This window comes from Carettochelys insculpta, chromosome 6 (assembly GCF_033958435.1).
Source record: "Carettochelys insculpta isolate YL-2023 chromosome 6, ASM3395843v1, whole genome shotgun sequence".
NCBI classification, from domain to species: Eukaryota; Metazoa; Chordata; order Testudines; family Carettochelyidae; genus Carettochelys; species Carettochelys insculpta.
In genome coordinates, this window is record NC_134142.1 from 119,478,098 (window position 1) to 119,499,193 (window position 21,096).

A 21,096-nucleotide genomic window follows, 5' to 3' on the forward strand; every position below is an offset into this window, starting at 1 on the left:
CGACCGCGCCCCATGTCCCCTGCTCCTCCCCCTTCCCAAGAGCGGAGGCCCCCCTGCTCCCCTCCCACAGGGACCCTCTTTCCCACCCATCCCCGGGTCCCTTCCCTGGCTGGGCTGGGCGGTGAGTGCTGCTGGCCCGGCCCTGCAGCTTGTCCCTGGCCCCAGCTCTGGCCCAGCCCCCGCACGGCTTGGGGCTTGTGCACGTTCCAGGTCTGTCCGGGCTGCCAGCCCTGTGCATTGGCGCTTGTCCAGTGCCGGGCCTGCGTCCCCCAGCACCCCACATGGCAGAGGCTCCTGCACCGACTCCAGCACACGGCCTGGGTGCCAGTGCCATGGGGCCCTGCTGGCCTGATGATCCAGATCCTTGGGTGTCCAAGCACAGGGGTAACGGCGACCTTCCCTGCAGTGGGCAGACGCGTCCTCGCCCCTCAGCTCTCCAGCCCGGGATGCCCTTTACAGTGCTTGGCTGTGAGAGCTGCCACTGCTGGCCTGCTCTCTCACAGCTTCCAGCAGGTAACCTTGCTCCCCGCTGCATGGTGTGAGTGCTTCTAGCCTGCTGCTCCGGGATTGTATTACAGATTCACACCAGTACCGAAATGTGCCTCTTGTACTGTCCTGCTCTTTCCTTCTGTTTGTCACGTTCATACTGTTTCATTCACAGAAAATGTTACACACAAACCCTCTTGTCTCAGATGGAGTTTCCCAAAAGCTACAAACCCACACTCGTTTTGATAAAAAATAAATGTATTAACTACAGAGAGATTATCATTGACAAGTGATGAGGCACAAAGGTCAGAACGAGTTACAGTGCGGTAAAAATCAAAATGCAAACTAACACCTAACTTAACAAGCTATGTCAATTTAAAGCAAAACATTTTTTGCACCGTAACTACACGGCAGTCTGGCTGGATTCCCTCAGCAAGGTCAGTGCAGCAATGCTTCTGTTTGTCTTTTAAACATTGTAGAGATGAGGAGAGAAAGGTGATTAGGTGCCTCTGCTCCTCATTTTTATATCTTCTCTTCTTTGAGAGTCATCCCCAGCTGGAGGTTAGAAGACAGCGTCTGTGTGTCAAGATGTAAATTTCTCTCGCATGCCCTTCTTCCTACAGAATAGCTGATTTGACGAGGTGATAGTCCATTTGATTATGCAGAGCTCTGGCTGAGTTAACCATTTGACCTTTGTAGAACTGATTTGTGCCTATTTCTGCAATGGGGAGCATTCCTCTGCAGTGGCGTACAGCAAATATTTTACCATACATATTTTATCAGAGTAATAATGATCAGCAAATTAGGAGTTTTCAAATTACACCTATGTTGCTCTGTAGCTCAAAATAGCACTCTGACACCACCATATTCACCTCTGTGATATGACTGTGGTATGTTTTGTACAAACTATGCCTTGTGGGATATTTAAGAAATCTTGATTTGTTGAAAACTATTAACCTGTTGAATTGTATGTACTGTCCTGTATATGATGATAGGAAACTGTGCTCTGTGTGTGGTACTGAGGGTTGATGACACCATCACTCTCTTCTGCCCTGGATAGCGACATGCCTGTTTCCTGTTTTAGGTTAACAAGGGCTGGTGCCTGTCCACTACCCTTTGTTGACATGATGAACTAATTGATGAGCTTGCACTGTTCAAGGGAGTCTTGAGCACTGTAAGCTGCTGTATTTCCGGGCTGCAAGGCTGGGGGTGATTAGTGGTGCCTCAGTATCATTCAGGTCTTGCTTGGAAAGCTTTATGCAATCTAGCTGCCTGTGGGGTGCCATGTGCCAATAGCTGTGTGATCACAACACCTGGGGTGGGGATTGCTGCTCGTCATTGACACAGCATTCTGAGGGACAGCCCAGGCTGGAGAGTTAAAGGGGCATAGTGGTCCCACATTTCCTGTTTGTACTACAAGAGTTTCACCACAATCCCTCACAAGGCATATTTCATACACTCAGTGGCAGATTTACGGGTGACAGTCTTGAAACAAAAAAATTTCAAAAATCAAATGGAGAGAGAAATCCCTGAACTGCAATTTATTTGCAAATTTGACTCCATTAACCATGGATTAAACAGAGACTGGGAGTGGCTCACAGCTTACAAAGGCAGCTTCTCTGCCCTGGGTGTTAATATCTCCCCATTAGACTCTGACAAAGGCTCACATCCCCGTCTGATCTGACTTGGTTTTTTCTCTTTTGATAGGTACTGTTGATACTGGGCCATTTCCACCTTTCTGAATAGACCTAGTCAGCTCTGGCCCTCCGTTTTACTGGGACCCCACTCGTTAAATACCCCTCTGACCTCCCCCGCCCGTGACTCTTGCATCTTATAAAGCGGGTCTTTGCCCACGAAAGCTTCTCTTCCAAAATATCTGTTAGTCTATAAGGTGCCACAGGACTCCTTGTTGTTTCTGAAGCTACAGACTAACATGGCTACCTCTCTGATACTGATCTTTAATGTGATCTGTCTCTCCCTGCTGAGCGCCTGTAACTGGAGGTCAGCCTGGCAAAGGCACTGGCGAGCCAGCCACATGATATCGTGGGGATGCTGGCAAGAAGAACTCATGCCCTCAGGAATCCACTGAGGAGGACAGTTCAGAGGGTAAAGCAGGTCCTGCTGCCTGTGGGTGAGAACAAGGGAGCAATTGCTCCTCCTTATCTCTTTAACCCTTCTCCTGGCACATGTGGGGTGAGCTACTGGAGAGGTGGTGGACTTTCCCCCCTTTTAGGCTAGTAATCTGCCAAGAGGAGATGCTGTAAACCAGCCTGTCAGAGACCTAGGGGGGGCTCTGTTTGGGTAGCGGGGAAGTCAAGCTACATGGCCCTTCCGGGCCTCAGTCTGTGATTCCTTCTATTCATCCCCTTTCCTTATGGGCCACAGGGAGACCAGGGTTCTGGAGATATATTTACCTCCTAGAGCTGGAAGGGACCTTCAGAGGTCATCAAGTCCAGTCCCCTGCACTCACAGCAGGACCTAGCACCATCCTGTCCTTTTTTTTTAAAAATCTGTTTGCCCCAAACCCCTAAATGGCCCCTCAAGGACTGACCTCACGGCCCTGGGGCTGGGGGCGCTAATGGTCAAACCGCTGAGTTATCCCTTCACCTATCAGCATGTGTGTATCACTCACAGCCCTGTGTTAAGATACTCTGGCCCAGCCTTGCTCTTCAGGACTATACTTAAGACACTTCTCCAGCAGAGGTCACCGGGTGGCACTACTACACACTCTTCAGTGTGCAAGCAAGTTTTGACTGCTAGGTGACTTAGTGGTTGGTTGGTGGTTTGGGGTTCTGCAATGTTCTGGTAGGTGGAGATCCTGGGAGTGAGGGAGGGGGCTGAGCAGGAGGAAGTTTGCTGTCTGCCTTGGCTTTGACTAGAGTACCTTCGGGAGGCAAAGTTGGTTCTTCGGAACCAGGCATTGGGGTTGCCCTGAGTCACATGGAAGCAGATTGTTGTGTGTTGTTTCATAGAATCATCGAACACTAGAACTGGAAGGGACTTCAAGAGGTCATCGGCAGGACCAAACACCATCTAGACCATGCCCAATAGATGTCTATCTAACCTGCTCTTAAATATCTCCAGCGATGGAGATTCCACAACATCCCTAGGTAACTTATTCCAGTGTTTAAGCACCCTGACAGTTAGGAAGTTTTTCCTAATGTCTAATTTAAACCTCCCTTGCTGCAGTTTTAGCCCATTGCTCCTTGTCCTAGCCTCAGAGGCCAAGGAGAACAATTCTTCCCCCTCCTCCTTCTAACCCTCTTTGAGGTACTTGCAAACCACCATCACGTCCCCTCTCAGTCTTCTCTTTTCTAAGCTACACAAGCCCAGTTCCCTCAGTCTTCCCCCATCGCTCACGTTCTCCAGACCGTTAATCGTTCTTGTTGCTCTTTTCTTGTTTGCCCATTGCTGTTTTAGAACTTGTGTTTGGATAAAGCCAGTTTCCTGGAGGTCTGTCCATTACCCATGTCACTGACTTCTCTTCTCCTGGGGAGGCAAGGTCTCAGAGGTCAGCTGCCCCCGGCAGAAGGATTATGCTGGTGCCAGGACTAGGTGGAGCCAGACGGTGCAAGGATACAGTGCAAGAACACGGTACTCCCTTTAGAGGAGGGTTAGTGGCTGGGACAGACCAGGGTATGGTAAGGTTGGAAGCAGCAAGGAGCACTGACTGGTAACGGAGAGCATCCAGTGCCGAGCACCCAGTGCCAAGCTCCCATGCCCCACAGCACAGCACTGAACACCCCCTCCCCTCCACTGCCACAGCAGTGCCCCACTGGCGCATGGGGGTCAGCACGTGCTGCTCTGGTCGGCGCTCCCTAGTGAGCTCTCCTTGCAGTGCCACCTACCGCCGTGCTTCTCAGCCGCAGAAGGGAAAAATCTGAGCTGGGCGAGGAAGGAGCAATCCGCAGTCCCCAGCCGGATCCCGGCCACCCCTGCCTCTCGCCATGCAGAGTCAGCGAGCCTGTGTTCCACAGCTCCAAAGCCGGGGCCCTGTCATTAACAGTGGCACCAGCACGCTCAGCTGCAACCCACCAAACCTGCTCTGAGCTGGGCTGGCCATCGAGGGACGCTGCTGATTCAGGGGCATGAGATCGTACTGGGCTCTGGCTGCACAGTCGCCTTTCCCTATGGGCCAGCTCTGCCCAGTGCTAGAGGCACAGCCCTGCTTGCCCCCTAGGCCCTCTGCTCTGCAGGACAAGGGGTGCCCCAGAGGAAGCAGATGTTCCCCCAAGCTGGCGTAGGGGTGGTTGGGTGGCTCCCTGCTCCTGGTACTGCTGCGTGAGGGGTGTTCTTAAAGTGGCAGGCTCCCAAACATCCTTCCCCAACTGCAGGGTGGAGCTGGGGAGACAGCTAGGAAGGAGCTGCCCCTCCAGGTGATGTGAGCTAGGCAGCCTGCCCCAACACCCACCATGGCTGGAGGCAGGTGCAGGGGGGGTCTGGGCTGGGGGATCCCCAGGGAAGCAATGATGCAGGGTAGGGTGCAGTCAGATTCCTTCTCCCCTGCAACAGCCACAACTCCACTTCCATCCTGCTTGCGGGGGCTCCGCAGAGCAGAACTGATGGCATCTCCTGGGAAGTGGAGTTGGAATGGTCTGGGCTCTCTGCCAGTGATTGGTGAAGTCCATTGGGATATGGGCAGCACACAGGTGCAGGGTGGGGCACCTTGCAGGCACTGGAGAGATGGGCACCGGAGCTAGCAATGGCTGTCCATCCAGGGCCACTGTTTGGGAGGGTGTCAGGGGATGAGCATTTCTCCATGACAGAGCTTTGCACTGTCTTTCAACCAGCCCCCATCAGAGCCACGATATTACACTGGATGGGCCCACGGGTCTGACTGGGGGCAGCAGCTGCTTCCTTCCCAGCTGGGTCAGCCCCCCCCCCCAGTGCATTAGGCAGCTGAATTTGATCCCCACAGCCCTGCCTCAGGCCCTGCTGGGTAGTAGATGGGTGTGCAGCTGGAGAGAATAATTCTGCCCTAGCCACAAAGGCTGCTTGTGCCAGGGACTGGGCAAGTCTGGAGGCAGAGAAGGGGCCTGGTGAAGGAGTCCTGACTGTTGTCCAGGATGGCGCTGGAGCCAGGGCCAGCTGAGGCACGCCAGGCTTTCCCCCATTCTGGACTGGGCTCCAAGGAATGCTGAGCCAGAGGGGAGGCCCTGCAGGTGGATGGCACTATGGACTCTGTCGAATCCCAGAAGCTGCTGGAAAAGGCAGGACCAGGGAGAAGGCCCGGAAGGTGACCACCTCAGCAGCCATCATCTTCTTTGCTGCAAGAACTCATCCAGTGAGCCCAAGGAGAGGGCGGCTCCAGGACGAGGGAAGGTGGCGCCCAGGTAGCCCCTGGGAAATGGTGCTGACTCCCATGGTGCTGGAGTTGTTGCTGGGGACAGACCCTGCAAACAAAAGGGGCACAGCTGGTGATTTCTTCTCCTTCCTCTTCAGGGCACAGGCTCCCTCTGCATCTTGCTCTTCCTTGACTGCTGAATCTTCTTCCTACCCTGCTGTGGCTCAGGGTGTCAATAATGCTTCGGGGACCTGCATGTTTGCACATGGCATTTTATTGGGGAGGGACTATTTTGTCTGTCTGATGCCAGTTACAGAGATGGCGGAAGGACACATAGCTGGGGAGTGTCCCGAGGCACTCCAGCCCATGTTGACAGGGGGACAGGTTCACTAATGCCCCCATCCTTGGGTACCCTGACATGGGATGCCATGGCTACAGGCACCATGGTGATGTCACTTCCTGTTTCCCACCTTCCTCCCTGGTTCAGGACCCCTGCCCCTTTGGAACTTCCAACTTTCCGGATGCCCCACCCTTTGCGGATGATGTCATCACTGCCTCAGTGACCTCACTCTCTCTTTCCACAGCAGCCATGACATCAGTCAGGGTGGAAGCAGCAGGAATCCAGGAGCTCTTAAAGAGGAAGAGGACTGACCCAGCATCCTCTACACCTGAGGCTTGCTTCCTTCTACTTTAGCTAGTTTGTTACTGGTGGGTGACAGGCTACATAGGCTGGTGTTATAAAGGAAGACTCTCTGGGGACTATGCACTGCCTTGTTATTGTAGGGTTACTCGGGATGCTAGGGCTATGCACGCTGGTATGTTTATTGCAGGGTCTCTCCTGGGGCTGCACACTAGTTTGCTCATTATAGGGCCATTGACAGAAGCTAGGTGCTGTGTTGTCTGGTTGGATATTATTGTAGGGACACTTCTGCGATGCCAGGGCTGTGTGTGCTGGTTTGTCACTACTGAAGGGTCACTGGTAGCTATGCGCTGGTGTGTTGTTGTAGGGTCACTCTGGGACACGGTGGCTATATGTACTGTTATTGTTATTGCCGGTTAAGCACTGCTTTGCTTACTATAGGGTCCCTTGTGGGGCTAAGGGCTATGTACACTGGTTATTGTAGGGTCACTCACAGGTACTGGGGCTGTTGGAGGGTGTGCCTGTTCATTAGTGTATGAGCTTTGTCCTTCTCTGGGGCCAGGCCTGCCGGTTAGTTAGCACAAAGCTGCCCTAGAGCTGCTCTAGAGCTCTGTTATTGCTCAATGGCCTGAGTAGGGTTTCCTCATCATCACAGGCTGGTTAAGTGCTGGGGATGCAGGGCATCATCTCAGGCTTGCAGGTTTCCTGATGAGGAGTTCTCATCCAGCATGTGTTACTGTAGGGCCAGGGCTGTGGCTCCGCCCACAATTGTTGTGTATTGTCCAACGGCGGCTGAGCATGGCAAGGGGTGCCTGCGGTGGGTTGCTGACAAAGCAGGGGTTGCATGGCATGGTTTGTTATTGGAGGGTTGCCAAGGGGGATTGCATGTCCTGTTTGTTATTGGAGGGTTGCTGACGTGTGCTTGGGCAGGTTGTACATGGCTTGGTGCTATCAGCTGGATTGCAGACAAGCACCAGAGGGGTTGGGTACAGTGGTTTGTTTTCGTAGGGTTGCACGCTGGGGGAGAAGGGTTTCATTTAGCGGTTTGCCAAGACAGGGCAGCTGAGGAGCATGGGGGGGAGCAGGGAACAGGTGCAGGGTAGTTGGTTATCGTAGGGTCACTTGTAGCCTTAAGTCTCTGCTCCTTAACCCTTCCCCTCCCCACTCCCTCCCAATCGCTGAACAGACTCCAGCGCAGAGTTCAGGCCCTTCCTGGGGCTGCGTGGCTTAGTTGCAGGAGCCAATGGCAGGATCTTACTGGGGAAGGAGTCAGCAGTGTCTGGGGCGAAGGTGGGAAGCACATGGATCATCCCAGGCAGGCGACAAGGCAGCTGGGGGAGGGGAACTGAAGGAGGAGGACAGAGAAGCTGGGGAAGGGGGAGCTGGAGGGGCCCACAGGGAACAGGACCCAGCCATGCTGATGCAATCCCATGTCACACACAGAAGCAGGCATGAATCCTACCAGGGATGACAAAAGGGGGCAACTGCTGGAAAACCTTGACCCCAAACACTGGGATATAGAGGAACCACATAACATGAACACCAGTACCCTGGCTGCTGGGGACCCACCCAGAAAGTGGGCCAAGAGGCTCCTCCAGGATGGATCTGAGCCCAGCAGGCCCTAGGGCAGGCGTGTCCAACCCGCGACCCTGGACAGCTAGTAATGTGGCCCCACAAGATTGTAAACTCTTAACATTATTATGTGATTTATATACATAAACTATATTATATATTTTATGTGCGGCCCAAGACAATTCCTCTTCACTCAATGCGTCCCAGGCAAGCCAAAAGGTTGGACACCCATGCCCTAGGGGAAGCAGCTGGGTGGGGGAGGGGGAGGGGAGGATGGGACAGGACAGTGACAGCAGGATCGCCCCCTTCCTGGGGGTCCCTGGGTGCTATTTGAAGTGGGAGAGGAAGTGGGAGACGGGATAGCGGGGCGAGTCGATGCCCAGCACCTGGCACACACCCAGCAACCTGAGGCAGGCCTCACGCCGGCTGGGGCCAGCGCAGGCCACGTTACAGTAGGGTTCTTCGTATTCATAGGCGACTAGCTCCTCCTTCAGCAGGTTGAGGCGGATGACCCCGCGCTCATGCAGCGCCTGCAGCGTCTCCACGCTGGCTGTGGACTTGAGGGCCTGCAGGTGCTGCGACGCTATGCACATAACACCCACCAGGTGGGTGCAGGGCTGGGCGCGGGTGGGAAGCAGCGGGGGCACGCTGCAGGCCACCATGACTGAGGCAAACATCATGTCCACCCCATAGATGGCCTGGATCCAGTCACGCAGGTAGAAGCCGCCCATGCGGGGGTTGATCTCGATGAGCTTGGGCCCAGCTGCCGTCATCTTGAGTTCCACATTGAAGACGCCGTCGGTCAGGCCGCAGCCCAAGCAGCACTGGTAGGCAGCTCGCACCAGCTGGGCCTCACGGTCGGGTGCCAGGCAGGTGGGCATGCTGGCCGCCGTCTCCATGAAGTGAGGCATGCACGTGGGCCCGTTGTCAGAGACGAAGGCAGCCAGCATGCGCCCGTCGTAGACCACAATGTCCACATCGTGCTCCGTGCCGCCGAGGTACTCCATCAGCAGCATGCTGTTGCCCCAGCCCAGCCCAATGCCCGGGCAGTCCGCATCCTGCTGCAAATCCCGGGAGATCTTCTCAAAGTGCAGGTGACACTGCTGCACGTCCTCCACCAGCTTGACCCCCACGGCGCCCGCGCCATACTCCAGCTTCATGACGCCAGGGAAGGGGAGGTAGCGGGCAGCCCGCTCCACATCAGTGTGGCTCTCCACGTGGCAGCAGGGCACGGCGTAGAGGGCCTCCGAGGCCCAGCCAAGCGGCGCTTCCTTCCGCCGGCGCAGCAGGTGTTGGTGGGTGCGGCTCTTCTGCTTGGCCAACCGCATGGCAGCCACGGGGCTGCAGCGCAGGCCCAGCTGCTCACACACCAGGGCTGTCAGCACCATGCAGTCATCCCAGTAGGAGAGGCAGCCGTCCAGGTGCAGGCCCCGCTCCCGCACCAGCCCCACCAGCCGCTGGGCGTGCTCCTCGTCCCGCCTGTGCTCCCTGCTGTCATAGTGGATGAATGTATGCACCAGCTGTGAGGCAAAGTGGTTGGGGTTTGACTCCACCAGGTGGATCTGGAGTGGGGGGGGGGCACAGGGAGGGGATGGGGGGAGAGATGTAGAGAGAGGGAAGAGAGACCAAACGGGGTCATTAAGGACTGGGGCAAGCAGAGCTCTATGCCCCCCCTGCAGGAACAGCAAAAATGGGATTGTCCATGGGGCACATCCACACCCTATGGTGGGGTGCAAATGGAGCATTCCACTTGCATCCACAACCCAGGAGTTGGGGGCGGGGGATGGAACAGTCCACGTGCCTCAAGACCCCATGGGGGGAGCAGATGGAGGAATGATCCACACCTGTCTAGAGAGGGAGAGGGGATGGGGCGTGGGAAGGCAATGGAATGGTCCACCTGTGTCCAGGGAGGGCGAGGGAATAGTTTGCTCACGCCCAGGCTTCGTGGAGTGGGGGAGGGGAAGAGACAGGATAAGCTTCCACTCACACCCTGGCCTCCTGTGGTAGAGGGCGGAAATGGAATGATCCACTCCTGCCTAGCCCAGGTCAGTGGTGAGATGGAATTGTCAACTGGCACCCAGGAAGGCTGGGGGCGGGGGGGATCCGGAATGGTCCACTTATGTCGTGGGGTGAAGTAAGAACATGGAGTGGTCGACGCGTGCCCAGGAGGGGGGGAGTAGAATGGGAATGGTCCACTTGTGCCCAGGCCCCATGGGGGCAGGGGGGAGAAACTGTGCAATCTCCCATAGGAGTCATGTGGCAAGATGAAGCACTCGTGTCCCGCTCCTGGGGCATTCCTGGGCCCCAAGGCAAGAGGAGATGGGACTTTCCATCCAGGCCAGGGATGGGGGGGGCGGGGGGCAAAAGGTCCATGTTCAAAGCTCTCCCTGAACAAGCCCCATGTGGCAGCTTCCAGTAGTGTGCAGGGCACAGCTGCTGGAACTCGGGGTGCGGGGGGAGCTGCAGCACCCCCTGACTTGAAGTGGTTTCCATTATGTACCAGGGTGGCAGTTTGGTTCCGTGGCTCTCAGCACGCCCACGATACACACTGTTCCCCCGCCCCTGGAGCAGGGGCTTTGGGGAGGGACCAGCTGCTGGAGGAGCAGGGCCAGCACTGAAACTGATGGGCACCCCAACCTGGCTGCTGGCCACCACCTCGGCACAGAGGGCTGAACCCCAAAGAACCAACTTGGAGCTGCTGCCAAGAGAATAGAGCTGTGGAGGGGATGGGCTGGGATAGCACACAGGCGTGCCCATGGCCCAGCTAACTGAACTTGGCATGTGTGGCTGGGACGTGGGACTGTGCAACCTTTCCTCACATCTCTATAAGCAGAGCCAGTTGGCCTAGGCTTTGGGAGGGGAGGGTGCGGGGAGGCTCTGAGCTGGCCTCATGAGATCTTTAACTGCTAGAGCTTTGTGTCAAGTCTGGGGCGTGCTGACTCTGGATCCTAATGATGTTTGTATGGAAATGTTAATTACCCTTGCAGGGAAGGTCCACTGTGGAGCCCAGAAATGACAGCACTATTAACTATTTCACTGCAGATCACTTTTGCAGGAATGTCCGGCACTTACAGGCTGGGGGCAGAACTGCCCACCTTTTGCCCCCTCCAATGGGGCTGGAGATGGGCCAGATTACTTGCTCCTGGCTCCCATCACGGCTTGGTGCTGGTCTAGGACACAAACTGTTCCTTGACGCCGAAAGCAGCAACCATCACAGGTTGTATTTGCCTCAGTTCAGTATTTGGGCTGGAACCTGGTTCTTTTCTGTCTGGGGTCAACCACTTATCTCCTCTTCTCCCAGTCCCATCCCTAGTAGTCCTTCCCCAGCTGACATTCAGTTCCACTTCCCCTGTGCCCAGACGGCCTTGAAGAAGAGGCATGTGGGGGCGGGCATGGTCCCAAGGGAAGGGACAGCAAAAGCTGCAGGCTCCCTGAGTGGTCCCAGTGATTTAGAACAGAGAAGTTCCTGGGCAGAGATAAGACACCCATGCCCCAGTGACTTGGAGCTGCAGGCTGGGCTGATTATGGATCCGATGGTGGCGGACAGCCAGGATCAGAGTTAAGGTGATTTTCTCATCCAGAGATATTATGGGACACCCTGTTGTGCTGCTGGAGGCATTCCCACTCCCTCAGCAGAGAGGTCTGAGCTGTAGTCCTACGGGATAGAGCTGGAGCAGCCACATGCACAAAGGTACCCATGGTTAATACTCTGGCTGATGTCCCTTCCAGCTCAGCACCCCAGAGATCCTGCTCCCAATCACTTCCCACAATGCACCATTTTCAGACCCCCAGCACCCAACCTGACAAGGGGTCAGCACAGATTATCCCCAGCTCACCCTGGAAGAAGCACATTCCCTATGGTCTGTGCTGGGACAGTCCCCTGGCAGAGACTGGATGCAGTTTCTCTCCAGCTTGGATGAAGGGGGAGCCCCTGGGTGCTTGGGATGGGGGCAGACTCAGGGGACTCCCCCCAGGGCTAGGATGTCAGAAGGGGCTGGCTGGTATGAAGGGAGGCAGTGGGGAGCCTTTCTGTGGTCAGGGTGATGGAGGCTGGCTAGGATGTGGGGGAAGGAGGCTGGGAAGACTCCCCCAGTGGCTGGAAAGTGTGTGGGAGTGAATTCCCATCCTCCGCTGTTGGCTTTGTCTTTCCCAGTGCCGGCCATGCCTTGTTGGATTGGACACATTGCTATCGAGAGCCATCTCCCTTTAGCACCGCTCTGGGGCAGGAGGCGGGGGGCTGTGCTGGGCGGCATGAGGCCCAGTTTCTGCATCTTACTTTTATCCCGTAGGTCCTGGCTGCCTCCCAGATGAACCTTTTGCTGAATCCTCCAGCCCCGATCACCAGCACATGCTTCCCCTCCATGAGGTGGCACTGCGCACGCCGCAACATTGTCTCCACCAGGGGGCGTGAGGACTCGCCTGCCGATGCCCCCACGGCCTGGCCCATGGACTCCAGCAGAGCGCAGGTCTCCAGGCACAGATGAGAATTCATCTCCAGGGCCACCAGCTTCAGCACCTGCTCTGACGAGGTGAGGAGGAAATCCACGCCTACAGTGAGAATGACCCAATCAAGGGAATGGCCAGGATGGATGCACAATAGCAGCCAGGGCCAACCAGAGAGCATGACACAGAGACCCTGACCACACACCCCCACTGGAATTGCAGGAGTTGCTGGATGAAGCAGATTTGTGGATTCCAAGGTCAAAAGGGATCCCTGTGATCATGTAGTCCGACCTCTGGCACAGGACAAGACGCAGAACTTCATGGAAGATTAGGTTTGGAAGAGACCTCATGGGAACATCTAATCCAACCATGTGCTTCAAACAGAACCAATCATCCCAGCCAGGGCTTTGTGAAACTGGGCCTTAAAAACCTGTAAGGACAGAGATTCCACCGCCTTCCTAGGCAACTTATTCCAAGCTGTCTACATCCTTCCTGTAGTGGGGGTCCCCAAACTGGATACAATACTCCAGAGGTGGCCTCACCAGAGCCAAATGCAGGGAAATAATCACTTCCCTCAATCTGCTGGCAATGCTCCTACTAAGGCAGACCAATATCACATTAGCCTTCTTAGCAACAAGGGCACACTGTTGACCCATATCCAGCTTCTCATCCACTGTAATCCCATGTCCTTTTCTGCAGAATAGTCATTTAATCGGTCCCCAGCTTGTAGGATTCTTCCATCCTAAGTGCAGGACTTTGCACTTGTCCTGGTTGAACTTCCTCAGATTTCTTTTGATGCAATCCTCCAATTTGTCTAGGTCACTCTGGACCCGATCCCTATCCTCCACTTATATATATCTCCCCCCATCTTAGTGGCATCTGCAATCTACATTATCCCATCATATAAGACAATCAGGTAGGTCAAGCATGTCTTGTCCTTGGTGTATCGACACTGACTGTTCCTGATCACCATCCTTTCCTCCAACTTCCCTGAGCTAATTCCTGTTTGAATTAGAGCAGATCTTTCAGGGAAAAAAAAACAAAACAACATTTACTCTTGGTTTTAAAACTGCCAGCGATGAAGAATCCATCCCATCCCTGTGATCATCTAGTCCAACCTCTGGTACAGGACAAGACGCAGAACTTCATGGAAGATTAGGTTTGGAAGAGACCTCATGGGAACATCTAATCCAACCATGTGATTCAAACAGAACCAATCCCAATTCAATCATCCCAGCTAGGGCTTTTTGAAACTGGGCCTTAAAAACCTTCTGGCCTTAAACTCTTATGAAATTAGTTGGAGAGAAAACAGGTCAGAAACTTCTTGCCCCATCTTTCATAATACAAGAACGGGCCAATGAACCTGAAAGATTGCAAATTCCTAAGTGATCCAAGGAAGGAATATTCTGAATGGCCACAAGTTCTCAGTGAGTCCAAAAGCTTATTTTTTTGGAAGAGGCCTGGACTGTCTTCCATGTGAGGAGAGATCGTCCAAAGATCTGAAGAAGTGGGTCTGTCCCACGAAAGTTCATCACCAAATAAATCATTTTGTTAGTCTTTAAAGTGCTACATTTCTGCTTCTTTGTTTTGTTGGAGTGCAGACTAACACATCTACCTCTCTTTTACCATCCAAAGTTATGTCAGACTTTTGATTTTCATATCTCGCTCCTTAGAAAGATTCACAGGGGTGGTCTATTCCAGAACTACCCGCTAGGGGGCTCCCAGCCCAGCTGGTTCAGCACAAGGCACATGGCTACTGTCAACGGGATATAGAGTTGGAAGGGTTCCGGCCCAAAACATTTTCTGAAGGTCCCAGCTGGCCAGTGAAGCTCTGGCTGTCAAGGTGCCATCCTCCCCGGGCCCTGCCAAGGGCAGTAGCTCCCTGGCCCTTTAACAGACCACATGGCCAAAGAACCGGGGACATACCCCTAGCCCAGCCAGGCCCTTTGTTCTGGTGCAGCCAGAGTCTCACTTAACGTGTGGAGGGGCAGAATTTTATTGCAGCTGATGCAACACAGCCAGCTCTGTCCCACCCCACCCATCAGAGGATGCACTGGGAGGGGCCCCGGCTCTGGATCACCTCTGATTGGATGAATAACAATTAAGCTCTTGTGAATTCTCCGACTCCCTCTAAATAGTTAACAGCAGTGGTTGACAGGGCAGCTCACCAATCACATCAGTCTGGGCCTTCCGGCCTCCCCGCTCCTCCACTGACAGCCCTGCCTCCATCTCCAGGAAGGCCGTCATGGCAGCCTCAGCCTTGTGCTTGATCTGGGCATGAATGGCAGCTATCTGGGCCTTGTCTGTTATCCCCTGCTGCCGCAGGCCGCTCTCCAGACTCTGCGGCACCGTGGCCTGGTGCTTCAGGGGCTTATCGGCCCGTCCCACGCTGCAGACCACCTAAGGAAGGTACAAAACCCGTGCCATGAAAACCCCACACCTCCCCCCGGCAACATACGCAGTGGAAGCTGCCCCTGAGGTCATCCAGGGAACAAGCTGCATGCTAGCCAATCAGATCCTTCAGGTGCCTCACAATTCCAAGATCCCTGATTGGCTGAGGCTCTTTTCTCCCACTCAGGAAATGGAATGTACCATATGCAAGGGTGGGGAGAGGGCTGAATATGAGACAAAATAAACCCAGAGGCACACACTGCAGGCAGGAGGGGAAAGGTGATTTTATGACCTTTGACCTCCACCTGACCTGGGTTCAAAGGTCACAAGTAACAATAGTGATGAGGTTTTCCATTACGAGATTTTCGCCCATTATATTAAGTACATTTGGCTTTTACACCAAATTAGTCACGAAAGGCTCCATATAACTTTACCCATTGTCCTGAGCCAGCCAGTCACCCATCAGGGCCAGACTGGAGCCAGCAACCCTGAGACAGGAAAAGACCATGTCCCATCTCCCTGAGCTAGACAGTCCATCCATCCTTGGACCAGACTAAAGACAAGTGTCCTCTTGAAAACTCTCACATCTCATTCCCTGCTCTCCTCAGCAAGCCAGTTCCACCCTCCTTGGCCAGGATCAGAGCCAGAACCCTCTAGAGGGGAAAGGCCCCATACCACATTTCTTTATGTAACTGCCCAGTGGTGGACTCAAACCTGAGACCTCTAGAGCTGATGCAGGAGCCTCTATATTTTGAGCTAAAAGCCACCTGGCTCAGCTACATCTGTGGAGGAGACTTATTCTTTCTCTCTGTAAGTGGTTGAGGTGCCACTGCAGGGGCAGTGAACTATGCCTAGGTGTGTGGGTTACACTTACACGTGGAGCTGCTGCTGTGTTTGTCCATGGACAGGGCATGAGTGATCCCCAGCCTTGTACCATGTCACCCCCTGCCCAATCCTGAGGCTAACTGTGGGGCAAGGGGCCCAGGCAGCTTTGGCAGGGTGAGATGAGGGGCGCATATTCACGGCTGCCCCGTTACCTTGCTCAGCAGAGGCTGGTCACCCCAGGATCTGCAGACAACAGTGCAGATCCGGATCGCCAGGTCAGGCCTCGGAGATGTGCTGCCTAGGAGGGCGAGGTGGGGAGGGAAGGTCAGAGGGGCAAATAAGGGAAGGGAGAAAAGGACAGAGAGCGAGAGGTGGAGAAAGAAAGGGAGGGGATAGAGGGGAGAAGAAAAAGAGACGGGGTGGAGAAAACAAAGGGCAGGTGTGACGGGGAGAGAAGAGATGGGTGGAGGAATGGAGCAGGACAGAAGAAGGGAGCAGAAAGGTGGCAAGAAGCAGCAAGGAGGGCGGAGAAAGAAATGGCATCAGGATTCATGCAAATCAGCTGCACAGAGCGGTGCCCTACATCCTGAGGGATTCTGGTAGGGCTGACTCTCCCAGAACACATGGCAGCTGTTCCCCACGGCCCCAGTATGACAGCCTCTGCCTTAGCACAATATGGTAGTGGCAGCCGCCTAGGGGATTATGGGATTCCAATATGACATACTGCCCCCCCGCCCTCCCCGTATCCCAAGCTAACACCAACTGCATCCTGGTTTTTCTTGCCCTGGCACCAGCTCCAAAGGCCAGGCCCAGGTGGAGGTGGGCTCAGTATACTGTGGCGGCTGCAGGACAGGTGACAAGGTGTGAGTCTCTCCAGCCAGGGGAGTCCCTTACTTGGGTAGGTGCTGTTGGGGGCTTCGGGCTGGGTGAGGCGGGTGGTGGGGATGAAGGCCTCCAGCAGGATGCTCTCCTCCTCCTCCAGGGTCTCCAGCAGCGCCAGCACAGCCTGCAGCACGTCAGCCTGCTCCGTCTTGGCGTGGAAGGTCACAGCACGGGTCCCACTCCAGCACCAGCCCGATGCCTTCACCACCACCTGCAGCAGGTGACAGCATGCTGCTCAGTGGGGCCAACCCAACACAGCTCTCCCAATAGAGCCCTGCCTCAGGGCACCTACCTAGCCCAGTCGCTACCCATAGGGGTCCCGTCTCTCCCTTCCCCATGGATCTTCCCCTCGTAGAGGGTCCCCTACCTCAGGTGTAGGACGCCCCCCTAACTCCCTCCCTGCTAGCTGCGGGCCCCAGCTCCTCACAGGCTCACCTGACTCTAGAAGGTCCCCTTCCACTGCGGGATCTGTGCTCCACCTCTGTTAGATTCACCTGGCTGCAGGGCCCTGCCGCCCACCCGTCAGACTCACCTGGTTGCACCATCGTCCCCCCAACCCCAGACGGGCTCACCTGGCTACAGGGCCCTGCCCTGCTCCCCCAGGAGGCTCACCTGGCTATAGGGCTCCATAGCTTTGCCCTGCAAAAAGGCTTCAGTCTCCTCCTGGATGAGGTTCTCCTGCCCCTCCTTGCCGCTGAGCTCCACCACGTGGACAGAGCGCTTGGCAGTCACGTCCTGCAGCAGGCGCAGCCGCTTGAAGGTGAAGGCCAGCGTGAGCGGCACCCCCACCTGGGCCCGCTGGTCCAGCAACTGGCGTGTCAGCAGCTTGTCCTCCAGCAGGCGGGCCAGCTCCCCCAAGCCTCCCGTGGGGCAGTCCAGGTTGCGAGCCAGCTCCCGCGCCGACTGCCTGAGCTCCTTGCACAGCCCGAAGGAGCCCAGGAAGTAGGTGACGCGGCGCGGGGGCGAGAACTCGTCCAGGCACGTGCGCCCGCCCCGCTCGAAGGAGACAGCCTTGGAGACCATCAGGGATGACTCGCCGGCATGCTGCTCCGAGGGCACCTTGGTCAGCCAGCTGGGCGACAGGCACAGCAGCATGTTACCTGGGCAGTAGGGCAGGGAGAGATGGAGAAGGGGAAAGGTTCATGGTGACGAATCCAGTAAATATCCTGGCCACGTCCCAATCAGAGCATAGGTATGGAAGCAGAAAGGAAAACTGTAGTGAGATGTGATCAGGTTTTTTGTATTGTAGATTTGGTGTGGAATTTCTCAGGCTGGGTGATGATTTTTCCCCCCTGTACTCTCTAACTTCTAAGCTGAATCCCCGGGAAGTAATTCTCTGCGCTCTAACCTTGATGTTTTGAGTTGCTTTATTGTACGCAGCAACCAAGTATGCTTATTGACTGTCTTGGTATCTCTTTCATCTTTTGTTTTGTGAATAAATTATTTTTTAAGTGAATGATTTGATTTCTGTGTCCTGGAGGACTGTCTGTATATTGGCATGCTTGAAGCAAAAGGTCAGCTATCAGATTACAACTCTTTGTTTCCAACTCTCTCCTCAGGGAGGGGGAAGTTTGGGATTATCCCACAGGGAGATATGCAAGTGTGTCTTCCTGAGCTTAAAGGGCGGCTTTTTCACATGGGGGTGGTGGTGGCGGCGGCGGCGGCAATTAGCCCCCCGGTTCAGGCAATCTGTAACCTTAGGGAGCTTTTTTAAGTAGAGGCCACAGAGGCAAGGGCCATGTCTACACTTGCATTCCTCTTCCGAAGGAGGCATGCAAATGAGGAAAATCAAAAATGCAAATGAGGTGCAGATTTACATATCTGGCACTTCATTTGCATATTCTTTCGAAAGAAGAAAAGCAGTGTAGATGTGGTTCTTTCGAACATAAACTCCATCCTGAAAATAACCCTTATTCCTTTTTTTTTTCTTAAGGGAAGAAGGGTTCTTTCAAAGACAGGGTTTACTTTCAAAAGAGACGCATCTATACTGCTTTTCTTCTTTCAAAAGAAGAATATGCAAATGAGGTGTCAGATATGTAAATATATACCTTATTTGCATTTTTGATTTCCCTCATTCGCATGCCTCTTTCGAAAGAGGAATGCAAGTGTAGACCCAGCCAAGGTGTTTTTAAGGTTTGTGTGGGCTCCCACCTTCTGCACTCGAAGTGTCAGAGTGGGGATCAGCCCTGAAAACAGTACACGACCAATAAGAAAGCCAGAGAGCTTCTCTTTATACAGCAATTAACTGTTCTTCCTCTGCTGGGCTCGCCTCGCTTTACTCCTCCCAAGGTAGGAAGGTGCTGGCCTGTTGGGGAGCTCAGTAGGGGGTGCTTTCACCCTGCGCACGCTGCAGCCATGATCCCCTCCTGCCCCCTGGTGCTATGGGGCACTGTGCAGCAGGGGTGCTCTGCCCTTGCAGTGACCGCTGGCCTGCCGCCCCATGTGTGCTTCACTTCGGCACTAACCCTCAAGAGACACCAACCAAGATCTTTAACCGCTTGTGGCGCTCAGACCCGCTGCCTGAGCCCTAGCAGGAGTGACACTGCCTTCCAGTCCAGGCTTCCCCGCTGGCCTGCTCATCCGCTGCCACACCCCAGAGGTGGCTGCACTGCAGAGCCAGGAGAGCGTGTCAAGCAGCTGGATTCTCCCCAGAGAGGACCGTGGGACTCACCTTATCAGGGGCTGAGCTGGTCATTGTATTGCTCAGCCCAAGCTCCCCCCGCCCCAGGGGCCAGCTTCCAGCCTCACTGCCAAGGGTGCAGGGTTTTAACAAAGGCAGGAGTCATCCCGGGGCCAGAGGGAAACCTGAGCTGCTCACCTCCAGGTCCCAGCACCCCAGCAAGGGAACCCAGGCAGCCAAGTGCCAGGAATGTGGAACAACTGCTGGCTGCCCTCCACTCGGGCCCAGCAGGAGTCCTTCAGCACCAGGACCTTGCTAGGACAAGGTTACGGCTGGGAGGAGATGACCAGGGGCAGGACAGCAATTCTCAGCCTGGCTCCTGCTCCCTCTACGCCCCTCGGTTCCCATCTGCTGGCTCCTCCCTCCACATACCAGCCCTTCCCCAGCCCCCACACCTGCTCTTCCCCCCATACCAACCCCTCCCCCGCATCTGACCTGTCCCCACCATCACACATACCCCACCCTCTCCCCCATGCACCAGGCCCTTTATCCCTCCTCACCCACACACATACCAGTGCCTCTCCCTCCCTGTCTCCCCACACCTGTTCCTCTCCCTCCCCAACTCCTTCCCTTTTCTACCCCCCGCCCCTGCCATTCACCCAGTCTCCTCCCCATCTACCCTTATCCACACTCTGCCAATACCTACCCCACCTCTGGTCCACAGACCCTCCAGCCCCCTGTCATCCTACCGCTCTTCTGAGCTCCTCCCCTCTCTGCCTGGGCCCTGGGGCAGAGAGATACACACACATCTCACAGAGCTATCAGAACAAAAAAAATCAGCCCAGCAGCACTTTCAAGACTAACAAAATAATTTATTAGGTGATGAGCTTTTGTGGGAAGACCCACTTCTTCAGACCATAGCTCAGCACCTAATAAATTGTTGTGTTAGCCTTTGAAGTGCTACTGGATGGCTTTTCTGTTTTGATAGAATATAGACTAACACAGCTACCTGTCTGTTACTATCTCATAGGACTGGAAGGGACCTCAGCAGGTCATCAAGTCCAGAGCCCTGCCTTCTCGGCAGGGCCAAGCACCAACCCCTTTCTCCTCCCCAATTCCTTCTATTTCCCCCGATCCCTAAATGGCCCCCTCAGGGATTGAGCTCACAATCCTGGGGTTAGCAGGCTAATGCTCAAACTACAGATCTGTAATGTGGGAGACCCAGTCTGCCTGCCAGCATCAGCCCTGGCTGGGAAAATCCTGCTCAGTTCCTGCAACCCCAGGCAGGACCATATCCATGGCTCTGGGGGCTGGCACAAGCCCAGCTTGGCTGTTCTCAGAGCAGAGGGGCTGGGGACTCTCAGAGACCTCCAAGAATTTAGTTGCCCAAACCTTCCTGAACAGGGGCAGGCTCCAGTTTTTCAAAGGCTGTTAATGAACTTGACCACATTGGATTCATTGCCTCAGGGCCAGCAAAAGGCAAATCCCTGACAAATTGCAGTTAGGGGACAGAGCAGCTAACAGAGCCAAAATGCTACTCAGCAGTAAACGTCCCACCTTTATTTCCATAGAACTCCTCTCTTCTCCAACTCTGCCTCCAAGACTTCTTTCAGAGCTGATTTGTGTACCTGAATCTACGTGGGTGCGATATACCCGATGCACATATTGGTGCATATGCAGAACTGAAAAGGGTCATCTATTTTTCCTTTGGCATTTATCTAAGCATGCTGCCGCGGACACATGGGTTTCTGCTGCTACCCAACAGCATGTGTGACACTTGAGAGTAGCACCCAACAAGATGTTTTGGCTGTCAATCTGAGTAGACATTTTGCAAATGTTTTAAAATCACTTGTTTCAGTCCAAAATCTCCCCTCCCCTGCCCAAAAATACCCAACAAGAAAATTTGTTTTCATTAAACCACTGTTTGTTCAGAAAGATTATTTGATTTTCTTA

General features: G+C 54.6%; 1 protein-coding gene and 2 long non-coding RNA genes across 4 annotated transcripts; 2 read left to right on the plus strand and 1 right to left on the minus strand.

The window, feature by feature from the left end:
- Window positions 1-150: 150 nt before the first annotated feature.
- LOC142014857 (uncharacterized) lies at window positions 151-12,408 on the plus strand. 2 transcript variants are annotated; one of them, XR_012646061.1, is made up of 4 exons: window positions 151-513; window positions 8,676-8,809; window positions 11,564-11,673; window positions 12,272-12,408. It is a non-coding gene; the product is annotated as an uncharacterized LOC142014857 (long non-coding RNA). The 2 variants fall into 2 exon arrangements; XR_012646060.1 differs by lacking the exon at window positions 151-513 and adding an exon at window positions 8,449-8,587.
- LOC142014858 (uncharacterized) lies at window positions 584-5,818 on the plus strand. The gene is made up of 3 exons (XR_012646062.1): window positions 584-2,617; window positions 3,459-3,596; window positions 3,907-5,818. It is a non-coding gene; the product is annotated as an uncharacterized LOC142014858 (long non-coding RNA).
- On the minus strand, window positions 5,828-17,635 carry CARNS1 (carnosine synthase 1). The gene is made up of 6 exons (XM_074998063.1): window positions 17,136-17,635; window positions 16,536-16,734; window positions 15,854-15,939; window positions 14,594-14,825; window positions 12,259-12,530; window positions 5,828-9,544 (listed from the first exon to the last, which is right to left on the minus strand). The coding sequence occupies exons 1-6, from the start codon at window positions 17,616-17,618 to the stop codon at window positions 8,309-8,311; spliced, it is 2,508 nt and encodes an 835-aa protein (XP_074854164.1). The 5' UTR covers window positions 17,619-17,635; the 3' UTR covers window positions 5,828-8,308.
- Between the last annotated feature and the right edge of the window lie 3,461 nt (window positions 17,636-21,096).